General features: G+C 43.7%; 1 protein-coding gene across 6 annotated transcripts in view; it reads right to left on the reverse strand.

Annotated features, from left to right (window-relative positions):
• Positions 1-1,483: 1,483 nt before the first annotated feature.
• The window catches only part of LOC112230747 (spectrin alpha chain, non-erythrocytic 1-like), a 58,894-nt gene continuing 47,002 nt past the window's right edge, over positions 1,484-13,375 (reverse strand). For 4 of the 6 annotated variants that reach the window (XM_042311537.1, XM_042311536.1, XM_042311535.1 and 1 more), the window contains 19 exons: positions 12,827-12,841; positions 9,908-10,039; positions 9,530-9,667; positions 8,755-8,859; positions 8,173-8,381; positions 7,791-8,033; positions 7,373-7,604; positions 7,021-7,180; positions 6,785-6,861; positions 6,444-6,653; positions 6,065-6,361; positions 5,730-5,842; positions 5,215-5,232; positions 3,229-3,283; positions 2,940-3,136; positions 2,738-2,791; positions 2,462-2,608; positions 2,079-2,226; positions 1,484-1,850 (listed from right to left, as the gene is read on the reverse strand). In XM_042311537.1, coding sequence (XP_042167471.1) covers positions 1,725-1,850; positions 2,079-2,226; positions 2,462-2,608; positions 2,738-2,791; positions 2,940-3,136; positions 3,229-3,283; positions 5,215-5,232; positions 5,730-5,842; positions 6,065-6,361; positions 6,444-6,653; positions 6,785-6,861; positions 7,021-7,180; positions 7,373-7,604; positions 7,791-8,033; positions 8,173-8,381; positions 8,755-8,859; positions 9,530-9,667; positions 9,908-10,039; positions 12,827-12,841 — 2,676 coding nt within the window. In that variant the 3' untranslated portion in view covers positions 1,484-1,724. The remainder of the gene's footprint in view (positions 1,851-2,078; positions 2,227-2,461; positions 2,609-2,737; positions 2,792-2,939; positions 3,137-3,228; positions 3,284-5,214; positions 5,233-5,729; positions 5,843-6,064; positions 6,362-6,443; positions 6,654-6,784; positions 6,862-7,020; positions 7,181-7,372; positions 7,605-7,790; positions 8,034-8,172; positions 8,382-8,754; positions 8,860-9,529; positions 9,668-9,907; positions 10,040-12,826; positions 12,842-13,375) is intronic. The other 2 variants (XM_042311538.1, XM_042311534.1) reach the window with 1 other exon arrangement.

Consider the following 13,375-nt stretch of genomic DNA (forward strand, 5'->3'; position numbering starts at 1 on the left):
TCATTTTTTATTACGGAAATGGGATACAACCGTCAGTTGCATCTATGTACAGATGGTATTCATATTCTCTGGTTCAGGCTGTTGAAGAGCTCCACTGCTTTTCAGTCACTGCAGGCCTCCCTTTATGGTCTCAAACTGGTCTTGAATGTACAAAAAAACTAAAATTCATGACCTTTACCAGAGAAGGTTAGTAATTGCCACATCTGGTGGCTTATCCATTGAAAAAATGTCATCCTATAAATACCTAGGTATATGGTTGGATGACAAGTTATCCTTGAAAGTTCATATGGATAATCTTGTAAGGAAGCTTAAATTGAAATTGGGTTTTTATTTTTGTAATAAGGCTTGCTTCCCACTTATGACTAGGAAGCTTGTTTGGGCCACTTTCCTCTCTAATTGAATATGGTGATTTGTTGTATATGCAGGTGGGCTGTCTTACAGAGGCTGGACTGTTTATCATGCAGCCTCCTCCGTCTGACAGAGACTGGACTCTGTTTACCATGCATCCTCCTCCGTCTTACAGAGACTGGACTGTTTATCATGCATCCTCTGTCTTACAGAGACTCTGTTTACCATGCAGCCTCCTCCGTCTGACAGAGACTGGCATCCTCTGTCTTACAGAGACTCTGTTTATGCAGCCTCCTCCGTCTGACAGAGACTGGACTCTGTTTATCATGCAGCCTCCTCCGTCTTACAGAGACTCTGTTTATCATGCATCCTCCTCCGTCTGACAGAGACTCTGTTTACCATGCAGCCTCCTCCGTCTGACAGAGACTGGACTCTGTTTACCATGCATCCGTCTTACAGAGACTGGACTGTTTACCATGCATCCTCCTCCGTCTGACAGAGACTCTGTTTATCATGCATCCTTGCGCTTTATTACAAATGCCTAGTCACTCACCCACCATTGCACATTGTACCAAATGGTGGGTTGGACTTCACTTTTTATGCTCAGAAAGCTACATTTGTACATGTTCATCTACAAAACCCTTTTGGGTAAACTCCCTCGATGGTCTGGTGTCCACCACCAGCAGTTACCATACCTGGTCTGCTAGCTGGTTGCTTATATTCCCCAGGACATTTACAGTATTAGGCAAGACTGCGTTCTCGTCTTGTGCACCAGAGGCATGGAATAGTCTACAACTAGATATGTTAGTGCCACTGAATACATTTTTTTGATGGAAGGCTGTTAAGAGTGTAAATGTTTTTTTTAGGCTGGATCATGTTGAATTGTATTCTAATATATTGATTGTTTCTGCCTTCTTGGCCAGGTCTCCCTTGAAAAAGAGACTGTGTCTCAATGGGCTTTTCCTGGCTAAATAAGAGTTAAAATGCTTTTGAGATGTTGAAACAGCAAATGTGTATTTATTTATTACTCCACAGGCACTGAGTGGTTATTCAGACCTCCATTGGTTGTTCCTTTTTATACTGAACTGAAACAAAGGTGGATTCATGTTGTAATAGAAAGGTACAGGAAGACATGTCCAGTTCTAACCAGTAGCATTTATTAAGCACACAACAGTCCTTATTGTGATGTCACAGCAGATCGTCTCTGGGTTCTTAAATCCAGCAAAAGCACAAACATTCAAATGCAGACAGATTCACTAGGCAGTGAAGCACAAAGTGTGAGATATATAGGTACAGATAACTATGGAGTATTCTAGTTTCAGACATTTGTGTGAGTGCGGCAAATGCATCCCGATTGGTTACTGGCAGGCAAGGGATCAGTTGACGAAAAGCGAGCGGGTGAATTCAACAAAGTCGAAGGCAGATGGCATTTCCCGGCCCTTGCTGTCTAGATAGGGCTTCATGTGCGAGATGCAGTAGTCTGCCTGTTCCTTGCTCAGGTTCTAAAAAAGGGGGAGAAACAAGAAGAGATTTGTAATTTAGGAGATGGGCCGTTATTTCTTCAGAGGTTTTATGCACGTTTTGATAAGTTATTTCAGAGCCATTTATAAAATGCACAACTTTTATGGCTGCAGCTCATATTCATAATAGTCTGGTCCTATTCATTAGCCACTGTGACTGAGAAACAGTCGAGTCAGAATGTGGTGTAAGGAAGGTCAGCGTATAAGTACCTGGTAGAGCTCCTCCTTGGTGACGTAGGGCTTGGCATCGACGCTGAGGGCTCGGAAGGCGCTCTCAATTTCCTCGCTGGACTTTACGTTCTCTGTTTCGCGGCTGATCATGAAAGCCATGTACTCCTGCAAGGACACGTTGCCATCCCTGGAACACACACACAAAACCAGTTAGCCATAAGAAAGCAGCTAAAGAAAGCCATAACCCAAAGAAATATAAACATCAAAATATGAGGCAAACCACTAACACACCCATTCTGAGTAATAATAAAGTAACATTCTTGGGTTTAATCGTTTTTCAAATACTATTCCAGCAAGTGATTGGCTGGATGAAAACCCCCAAGTAAAGTTGACTGAATCTGAATAGAGCTCGGGTTCCTGACCTGTTGGGATCGACCGTGTCGAGGATGGACTCAAACTCGGGGTCTGGTTCTCCCTCCTCCACCATTGGCAGGTCGTAACCCAGCGAGCGCAGACACGACTTGAACTCCTGATGGTTTAAACGGCCAGACTTCTCTTTGTCAAAATGCCTGGTGAGTAAAGGGTTGAGGTCATTAAGTTCCTTCACCTAACTAAGCGCAAAGGGAGAGCTTCTTTGCATTTCAGCCTTGCAGGCTCCCCCCCCATACTAAGGTACAGTGAAAATGGCCACCACTCACTTGAACATCATGCTGAACTCCTTCAGGGCATCCTCTGTCACTCCAGTGGTGTTCCTGCAATGAACAGATATGACCAGATTAGGAGTGAAGGAACGCTTTGGCCAAAATAGGTTTACTGCTTGAATATCTATAAGGGCTATCAACATGGGAGTTTATAGTGTGTAAGAATGTTTTTGTGTGTGCGCGTCTCCCTTTCTCTGACCTGGCCTGGATCTGCTGCTCCAGGTTGTGCTGCATCCTCATTCCTAGTTGGTCTAGCTGGTCCCACTGCTGGGCCAGGCCCACCGTGCTGTGTTCTGTGTACTTGTTGTCCAGGATCAGGGCTTCCTCCATGGCTGCTCCCAAGTCCTCTATCTTCTTCAGCTGGCTGCGCATGGCCCGGATCTCCTGGTGCTTACGCTACAGAGTGCGAGTGACACACAGGTAAGGCTATGCAATGAAATAGCCAAAATGGTTGTCTCCAGCATAAATGACAAGGGTTTCTTTCTTACCTTGGTTGCCTCAAGCTGTGATTCCAAGGTTCCGGACTCTTCTACCATACAGGACCTAGATGTATATACACAAGTGTCAGGGGAGAGGAGAATTCTAGGCTGATGAAATATTGGGCTAAACAACATGCCATAGCCATCAAGATCAGGTGATCCAGTCAGTCACATACACGCAGTCTCAGACAAATTCACACGCACCAATTTGGTAGTAGGAACCAGTGGTGTAAAGTACTTAAGTAAAAATAAAGTACTACTTAGGTAGTTATTTTGGGTATATGTACTTTACTTTTTATATTTTTGACAACTTTTACTTTACTACATTCCAAATTAAAAATAATGTACATTTTCCCTGACACCAAAAAGTACTTTTTTTCCCACAGGAAAATGGTCCAATTCACAAGAGAACATCCCTACTGCCACTGATCTGGCAGACTCATTAAACACAAAAGCTTGGTTTGTAAATTATGTCTGAGTGTTGGAGTGTGCCCCTGGCTATTCGTCAAATTTTTATTTTTTGTGTCATCTGGATTGCTTAATATAAGGAATTTGAAATGGTTTATACTTCTACTTTTGATATTTAAGTAAATTTAGCTATTTAACTTTCTCCTGGTACTTAAGTATATTTAAAACTCAACACTTAGACTTTTACTCAAGTCGTATTTTACTGGGTGACTTTCACTTGAGTCATTTTCTATAGAAAAAAGGTATCTTTACTTTTACTCAAGTATGACAACTGAGTACTTTTCCCACCACTGGTAGGAACCCTTGGATTCTTAACCAGAGATCCAACTTCATTCCTACTCTATGATTCATTCTCATTTTGATAATAAGATTCAATTCATACATTTGAATATACCAGTGGCGTTTCAAGAGATTCCAAACAAATCTTGCAATTCACTAATTTACTACTAATCAAAAATATCAAACCATCTTCAAATTTCAGAGAACATAAGGCTGGAAACATTTGGTAAATTTAAAAAAGTAGGGAAACAGAAGTACAAAACAGTAGTAAAAAGAATAACTTTTTCCTTACACTCAAAATGTTCAAAGCCATCCATTTCCCTAGAAATGTCACTGGACTTACCTCAAATGGTGGAAAAAAATGACTCAAAGTACGAAGAAAAACTACAAGAAATCCTAAAATACACTGGCCTTTGCACAAAGCCAATCAATCCATGCCAAAGAAGCTAACTGATAGCTGTGGTAATCTATACCATGGTTAGGGCTACAGTGCACAGCGTTGGAATCTACATTTTACTCTGAATCTGTTGCGAATGAATGAACAAATTCAGCTCTCCTTTAAAACAGTGCTCAATGTAGTCAGACTTGATAAAAGTATGCAGACCAATCACGAGGTTGATCTTAGTTTCAGTGAGCTACATTGCAGTAAAGTTAGTAGAGATGAAACTGAGCACACCGAGCCCAAATGGTTGGTTTTAAAAGAGCATGAAGACACGCAACCCAGAGGGCATGATGGAAGTAATGATAGGAGAAAAAGGAGAAGACCTTCCGGAAAGATCATCACTGACTTCATACTGAAAGACACGGACAACCCTTCGATAAGCTATGCTATTCAGAGAAGGAGGATATAAAAAGAGAGTAAATAAGAAAAGAGAGCACCATTCACAAGGAAATTATACAAAGATGAAAACATTTGTCAAAAAAAAAGGACATGGCATACAGAAACAAAGGGCGTACACAAAATATAGGTTCTCTAAAGTGAAAGTGGTCCAGTTTTACCTTCAATATCTTCACGTGGAGACATAGAACCACCAGGTAACTGTGAACAACATGTATGATGCAGCATTTTACCACCGACTTGATACCAAACCTGCAGTGGCTCAACAAACCTGATTTGTGGAAAGCGCCATCACTCCAATCTACCAATCTTTCAGATCACAGACCTTGATTTCATCATCTTCGCATTATATTGATTTGACCCCACTCACACACACACAAACACACAAGACAGTAAAATGTGATATTAACCCATCCAGAAGATATGTCCTGATAAGCAAAGTGATTCCCAAGCATCAGCGAGGTAGCAGCAAGAGAGGGAAAAAGTGGGAAAGGGGTGTGGGGGGGAGAGAAAGAAAAAGAAAAAGAAAGAAACAATGGTTAGAAATACAATAGGCAGGGACACAATGGTCACATTGCCCTCTGACAAACATCTCTGGTGGAAGAAAACAGTGTCTGGTGGAGTCGAGCATCATGTCAGTTTCATACAAATCTATCTGCAACTGTTCACTCGTCGCTCTGATGAATAGCACCATGTTTCCTTATGGCCAGAGAACAACAAAGTGGCAGAGAAAGACAGGACATTTCTGAGCAGCATGCACATTTAAAGTTCAGGTAGCTCCATTGATTTCTTACTGGGTAAGGTGATGCATGTGCATTTATTTGGATTTTAAAATGGAATGGTATTCTCCCATCCTATTCCTAGAATATACCAATATCAAATAGCAAGTGCACTGCCTTCTTAGCACAACAGGTCCAGACCCTACCTGGTCTCCTGCAGCCACTGGTGGAATGCGTTGGCATGCTGCGCAAACTCCTGCCGCAGCTTGTCGTTCTCCTCCTGCCTTCTCTGCTCCTTCTGCAACTCTAGCTCTCGTTCCTATATAGATGGATGGATGGATGGATGAAGCGCTTCCCAGACAAAATGCAGATTCCCCCCTGTATTAAAATAAATGTTTCCCAAATGCTCTGTGTGATCACTCGCCAACGTGGCTACTGAAAATCTACCCACATTTGGTAAGTGTTAATTTCCCACCCTGGTGGAGATACAGCACAATCAGATCTGGGACCAGGCTATCTCCCACCCCTCTTCCCTCATCACCTTGATGATCTTCTGCAGGTTTCTCCAGGTCTCCTCCAGGGCCTCCATGGTGAACCAGGTGTAGGGGTTGGACACCACCTGGTAACTCTTAATCTGCCGGTCCAGCTCAGCTAGCTGGTTGAAGTCGGCCTGCGCCGAGCTCAGCGACGAGCGGAAGGCCTCGTGGGCATCGCGCAGAGCCCGGATCTCCTCCAGCGAGTTGCAGCGCACCGGATCCGTCAGGTCCTCCTCTGCATTCTCAAACCAGCTATTGAAGGCCGATGCCTTCTTGGCAAAGGTCAGGAACAGGTCTTCCACCTGGGTGGGGGCTTGATTCAGTGATGTTTGACGGACTACCAATGATAATAATCTATGAATTGTAGTCATTAAGATATCCTACCTTCCTGAAGTGATCCTGGGCCTCCAGCAGCTTCTTCTTGCGAGCCTGTGAGTTGTCTAGCAGCTTGTTCCAGCGCTTCATGAGGGCGGCGTGGCGGGCCTCAATGGCCTTGGACTGGACGTGCTTGGCCGCCAGCAGCTGGTCCTTGAGGGCCGTGATGTTGGTTATGCCCTCCTGCTGGAAGGCCTGAAGACCAGCGTCAAACGTCTCCTGTAGACCCGAGGAGGGAAGAAGGAACATGAGGCATGGGAGAATGTCTAGCTGATGTGTGGTGAGCTTTCTGGCAGAAAATGGCGGCCGTGGCATCCCTCATTTGGGAGATAGACATTGCTACAGCGTACCTGCTTAGTGAGCAACGTCTGCACAGAGGAGAGATCTCGTCCGTAGTCATCAGTCTTCAGGCTGTTCTCCTTCTCACCTGCACAAACAACCGGACCGTACAGATTGAATAATGCACTCAAATACACATCCTTTCATCTTTTGTGAAAACTTTGAGTTAGTTCACCCTCAAGAAAGTGAAGAGCTTAAAGACTGAACACAACAGAAACAGTATTATTGAGAAGCCCCTCTCGCGTACCGATCCAGGACTCCACCACGTCGGCCTTCCAGTTGAACTGCAGGAAGGCAGAGTTCTCGTCCAGCTTGGCTTTCCTCATGGCAGCGGCCCTCTCCAGCTCAGACACCTTGCCCCGCAGGGACGACATCTTGGCTGAGATGCTGTCCACGTGGTGGTTGTTCTAATTGAGGGACAGGGACACAGACACACAAAATATGCATTTAAAATCAGTCTGGGACAACAGCCAGTCTAGTGAAAGTGTAAATTGTAAAAAAATATATATATAAAAAAAAAGTGTCAACACGTTCAGTTGGTACCTGGTCTCTTAATCATAACATATCATTTGTACGGTCAGTGTTTGGCTGAGACGTACCTTGTTGATGAGCTCGTCTCCGTTGGAACACACATCATTCACTCTGTCCCTGTGCACGGTGAAGTCAGTCTCAAACGCCTCATGCTTCTTCAACAGGCCCTGCACGGCGGCCAGGGTATCCCCGTAGTCTTCGCTTCCCACCAGATTCAGCTTCTCGTTGATCCAGGCTTCCTCCTCTTCAACATTCGCAACAAACTGCTGGTATTCCAGCGACTCCTCCAGCCTCTGTCCCCTGATCACACATACACAAAAAAATAACATTATCAATTGAATGCCCAAGATAATGGGGTTCCACCGGTGTGTGGTGTGCCTGTTCATTTGGTTTTGTATCAGATTGGGCTGGGACGATACCAGCATTGCGATAGTATCAGAATGTGTATGTGTATCAAAATGTACCTGTGTGTGTGTCCAGTCTCACCTTGCTGCAGCCAGGTCCTTCAGCTCCGTCCAGTGCTCCTCAAACTGGCCCAGCCTCTGCTCAATCTCCTCCTGGCCGATGGTGTTGTCATCAGACAGCTTCTTCCCAGTGTCCTGCACAGACTGGATGGCTGGCTCGTGGGCCCCCAGCTCAGCCTCCAGCCTCTTGTGTTTTTTCCTTAGATTCTGCACTCCTGTCAAATCACGTCCATAGTCTTCTGAACTCACAAGCAATTTCTTTTCTCTGAATGGAGATTAAAGGAGAGAGAGAGGAAAAAAAGAGAGCGAGTGTGTTAGTAATGGACCTCAATGTCTCAACACCAACAACCCTCCAAGACATTGTCTTGCATCCATTCCTCCACAACTCCAGGGGGCGCTCTTACTTTATCCAAGACTCCTCATCGTCCAGGTCCCTGAAGAACTGGTGCAGGCGGTGAGACTCGTTGAGCTTGGCGCGGCGGCCGGCAGCCATGCTCTTGATCTTGGCGAAGCGTCCATTGACGGCGTTGCGCTTGTCCTTGACCTGGGTGGGGTCGAAGGCCGTGCTGGCCGTCAGGCTGTCAGCCTGGCCGTTCAGGTCCTTCAGGCGATCCTGTAGTCGGACGGAAAGACATTCAACGCAAAGCACAAACCTGTACTAGTGGATATCTGTAGTGATTTGTAGAAAAAAAATTAAAAGACATGATAAGTTCAATAGGCGATGCTTGAGCAGAGGTTTCAATGTCGAACCAAACTGAGGCAGTGTCACCTTTCAGCCAGTTATCATTTAACACGGAAGTGTACAGATAACGGATTTTACATATAGCATTTCTCACATTAAGTACATCAAGGACCCCAGCTGAGGCCAGACTATCATTCAGCCATTTTCAGACGAGGCCTTCCCCTGGTCCAACTGAAGAAGCTCAGTCCCATGATGGTGGTGGCTGTAGTTTAACAGTGGGATATGTGGACGTAGGATACATTACCTCATGAGCAGAGATGTCGGCTTCCAGAAGCTGGTGTTTCTTCAGCAGGTTGTTGACGGAGGCCAGGTCTTTGCCATAGTCCTCAGAGGCAAGAAGGGCCTCGACCTGCAGAGAAAAACAAGAGAGAAAACAAAAATTATTTTGTGAACGGTAGTTCCTCATCGTCTTTGTCTTCAGAGAGCATTTTCCCCAAAAGTATTTCGCAGCATCTTGTATTTTTTACTATATCTTTAGGTCTTTAGGTAGGTGAACGAGTTAGCGCGTCTAATCCAACCATTTCAAATCTGTCTAACTTTAACTAAATTGCTGGAAACAAACTCAGAGGTGATGTCTTTTTGGGTGTCTGTTCAGCAAATCAAACCTCTCCTTTTCTAATCTTACTGACTATCTGGGGCGGCAGGGTAGCCTAGTGGTTAGAGCGTTGGACTAGTAACCGGAAGGTTGCAAGTTCAAAACCCCCGAGCTGACAAGGTACAAATCTGTCATTCTGCTCCTGAACAGGCAGTTAACCCACTGTCCCTAGGCCCTCATTGAAAATAAGAATATGTTCTTAACTGACTTGCCTGGTTAAATAAAAGGTAAAATAAAAAAAATAAAAAATCTGTGCAGGTCTCAGATAAATCCTATTAAACATCAGGGTTTCATGATTTCTCATGATAAACCTAATATCAGCATCTTTAACTTTGAGAATTGTGTGGTGGATGGGAACCTTTCACGAAAGTGATCTAATTTTTACATCTAGATTTTTTTAGTATTTATTGTCATTTGTTTTTACCTCAGATAGCCAGAAGTCAAAGTCCTTGATGCCAGTGTTGAAGTTCTGCTGCTTGTTGGCTTCCTTGAGCTTCTGGCTCTTCTCTGCTGACTTGTTCACCAGGAACTGCCACTGCTCATCCAGGGCACCGAGACGCGACTAAAGAACACATGACAGGTTAGACACCCAGTTTTGGACAAAACCAGTAGATGTTGAACTAGGCAGGAATCCGTTCACGTTGCTTGAATTGCATAGAAAGAGAATGTGTTTAACATTTGTTTGCAATGTGATGTTTTTCTCAAAGGCTTTTGTCCTTGAAGTGGATTTGTATGTAAACATTTTTATAGTTACAATTATAAGGTGTGTGTATAGGACAAGAAAGCTGTTTAAAAACTGTACCTGAACTGCGTCCTCACTGCCGGCGCAGGCCCCTCTCTGGATGAGGGCGTTTCCTGTGTCGATGACCCCACGGATGCGGTCTGCGTTGGCGTGCAGCTCCGCCTCGAAGGCCTGGTGCTTCTGGTGCTTACTCTGTGAGAGCAGGCAGGGGGAGAGAGAGGGAGTGAGAACCATGGGGTATAGAGAGCTAGTGGGTTGGTGCTGGATGGGTGACATCTTCCCTTGGATTGTGTGAAAACACACTTAGATATGTGTTGGGAAGGGTTGATGTACAATTGAAAAGGCAATTTAGTCATTTAGCAGAAGCTCTTCTATAGAATACGTGCATTCAAATAAGGAGGCACAGTATACAGTGAATTTGGAAAGTATTCAGACACCTTGACTTTTTCCACTTTGTTACGTTACGGCCCGAAGCCACTCCTGCATTGTCTTGGTTGTGTGCTTAGGGTCGTTGTCCTGTTGGAAGGTGAACTTTCGCCCCAGTTTGAGGTCCTGAGCACTCTGGAGCAGGTTATCATCAAGGATCTCTCTGTACTTTGTTCCGTTCACCTTTGCCTCGATCCCGACTAGTCTCACAGTCCTTGCCGCTGAAAAACATCTCCACACCATGATGCTGCCACCATGCTTTACCGTAGGGATGGGGCCAGGTTTTTTTCTTGTTTCTCATGGCCTGAGAGTCTTTAGGTGCCTTTTGGCAAACTCCAAGCAGGCTGTAAAGGGCCTTTTACTTAAGAGTGGCTTCCGTCTGGCTACTGTACCATAAAGGTCTGATTGGTAGAGTGCTGCAGAGATGGTTGTCCTTCTGGAAGTTTCTCCCATCTCCACAGAGGAACTCTAGACCTATGTAAGAGAGTGACCATCAGGTTCCTGGTCACCTCCCTGACCAAGGCCCTTCTCCCCCGATTGCTCAGTTTGGCCGGGCGGTCAGCTCTAGGAAGAGTCTTGGTGGTTCCAAACTTGTTCCATTTAAGAATGATGGAGGCCACTGTGTGTTCTTGGGGATCTTCGATGCTGCAGAAATACTTTGGTACCCTTCCCCAGATCTGTGCCTCGACACAATCCTGTCTCAGAGCTCTACGGACAATTCCTTTGAATTTGTTTTTTGCTCTGACAACTGTGGGACCTTATATACACAGGTGTGTGCCTTTCCCAAATCATGTCCAATCAATTGAATTTACCACAGGTGGACTCAAATCAAGTTGCAGAAACATCAAGGATACTTGCACCGGAGTTCAATTTTGAGTTTCATAGCAGAGGGTCTGAATACAGGGCCACTTTTATTTTATTTACAAACATTTCTAAAAACATATTTCACTTCATCATTATGGGGTATTGTGTGTAGATTGCTGATGATTATTATTTTTTTAAATCCATTTTATAATAAGGCTGTAAAGTAACAATGTGGAAAAAGTCAAGGGGTCTGAATACTTTCCAAAGGCAGGTATATTAGAAAGGCACTTTTACAATACACTTCATAAGTGTCAGTCCTTTTTGACACATGTTTATGTTTGTGCGTGGAGAGTGAATATTATCCTATTTGGGGCTATTGATTATGCAGGGCTTGACATTAACGCTTGTATAGATTTCAGTTTGAACAAGTATAAAAATAAAATAGAGAAAAAAAATATTTTAAAAATGTACAATATCAAACAATTCGGCTACTCCGATCATAACTGGATGCAACGTTTTGCTCACTGTCCTCCCAATCTCTGCAGATCGCATTGGAGTATAATTATTGTAGGCCTGCATTGACAGGCTCGAGTAGTCTTTCAATCATGCATTCACGAGATATGTTTTTGAGATCAAAGCGAGCTTAGCTGCATTTGCACATTTGTTGATAATAGCTAGTGAGTTATTTGCCCAGTTATAGATCATTTTTGGTCAGTAATGAAAATCATGAGAAAGTAGTGGGCCGTTGCCACGGGAGAGAAAAAGCTCGCTAGAGAGTAAACTGCTCAGCAGGTAAAACAGACTAACTAGATAACCAGCCAAAACTACACTGTTTTTTGAATTGGCTCTCTCGTTAGTTAACTATTAGCATGCATTAATGTCATTGTCATGTCTGAAGTCCTAAAGTAACTTTCCACTGGCAAATGGCCAAAACGCAGTTGATGAAACCAATGCTACATTTTCCAGTTGTAAAAGTTTCTCAAGGACTCAAAATTGGCTATGATTCTCCTCTATTCAATACTGGCCATGTAATTCTGACAAGGTAAAAAAAAAGTTCAAACACCACCAAAAGAGGACAGACGATGTGTCGAACTGACTTCTACAGGACAAGACACATCAAGGTGACAAACAAAATGGAGATGGAACGGACCCGCAACGGGGCCGCGACAAAATATATTTTTGAAGATACCTACAAGATGAGAGGGTCTTTTAAAAACTCTTTCCACACTTTGTTGTTTTTTTTACCAGAGATTGAGACAGGTAGAGAGCAGACAAACACTTATTCGAGGTGTCGGCGCAATCCAAAAAAAAAAAATGTTTCTGTGTTTGCGGCTAAAGTGTGGTTTTTGGTTACAACCATGAATGCAGCTAGCTTGCAAAAAGGCAAGGCACATCAATCTCTCTCTCTCTCATGTTTAAATACATTTAGATTTATAGGACTACTTTTTACAACAACAAAAAGCAACAATATGTGGAGCAAGTTTGAAGACTATCTAACTGCAGACAAACAAAAAATATATATGGAAGCCACAACCAGCAACAAAATGGAAACAACTGCAGTCATATACAAACATGTGCATTGATGGCACGAGACGGGGAGAATGAAGACATGTATGAAACCCAACAACAACAAAGAAGCACTTGCGAGTGCAGATGAACACGTAAAATACGGCACACGTGTCTACAACAGACAAGGCGACAGAAAACCTACGTTGGGTGTTAGTTTAGCAGACACACTACTCAACTTACCAGCAGCTTGGACAACTATAAACGAGATAAAAAACAGAGGAGAGATTCAGTCCCATATAGACCCACATGGGGGTTGGTTCAGTAGGTACAGGTAAGGAGGCATTGTAGTCATTAACAGGGAGCAACAATACATTTACACAGTATTAAACCACTGACAAGTTAGATGTAATTTATATTAACAAAACGCTCACCCACCCTCCCCCGAAATGGGTTTACCCTCTTTTGAAACCAAATTAAATGCCTTGTAGGCCAGGTTGTGGAGGAATTAGTGGGGTTGCCAACATTAAATAAATACATGTCTAAAAACAATGACAGTACAGAATTATGGCAACATACACATGTTTGAGACAGATCATTTGAAAGAAAAACATGTTAGAGTAAATGTATTTATTGGTTTTAATATTAATTTAAGGTTATTTGTTGATGTAGAAGCCCTTCGAGATGCTGAAAGCACTCTATGGCGCTACTGATTGCTATCGGTCTTTTGTGGCAAGTGTGCCCACAATCCATCTCTATGGTTCAGCCTTGAAACTCCAAATGTGGAGCCTG

This window comes from Oncorhynchus tshawytscha, linkage group LG33, assembly GCF_018296145.1.
Source record: "Oncorhynchus tshawytscha isolate Ot180627B linkage group LG33, Otsh_v2.0, whole genome shotgun sequence".
Taxonomy (NCBI): Eukaryota; Metazoa; Chordata; class Actinopteri; order Salmoniformes; family Salmonidae; genus Oncorhynchus; species Oncorhynchus tshawytscha.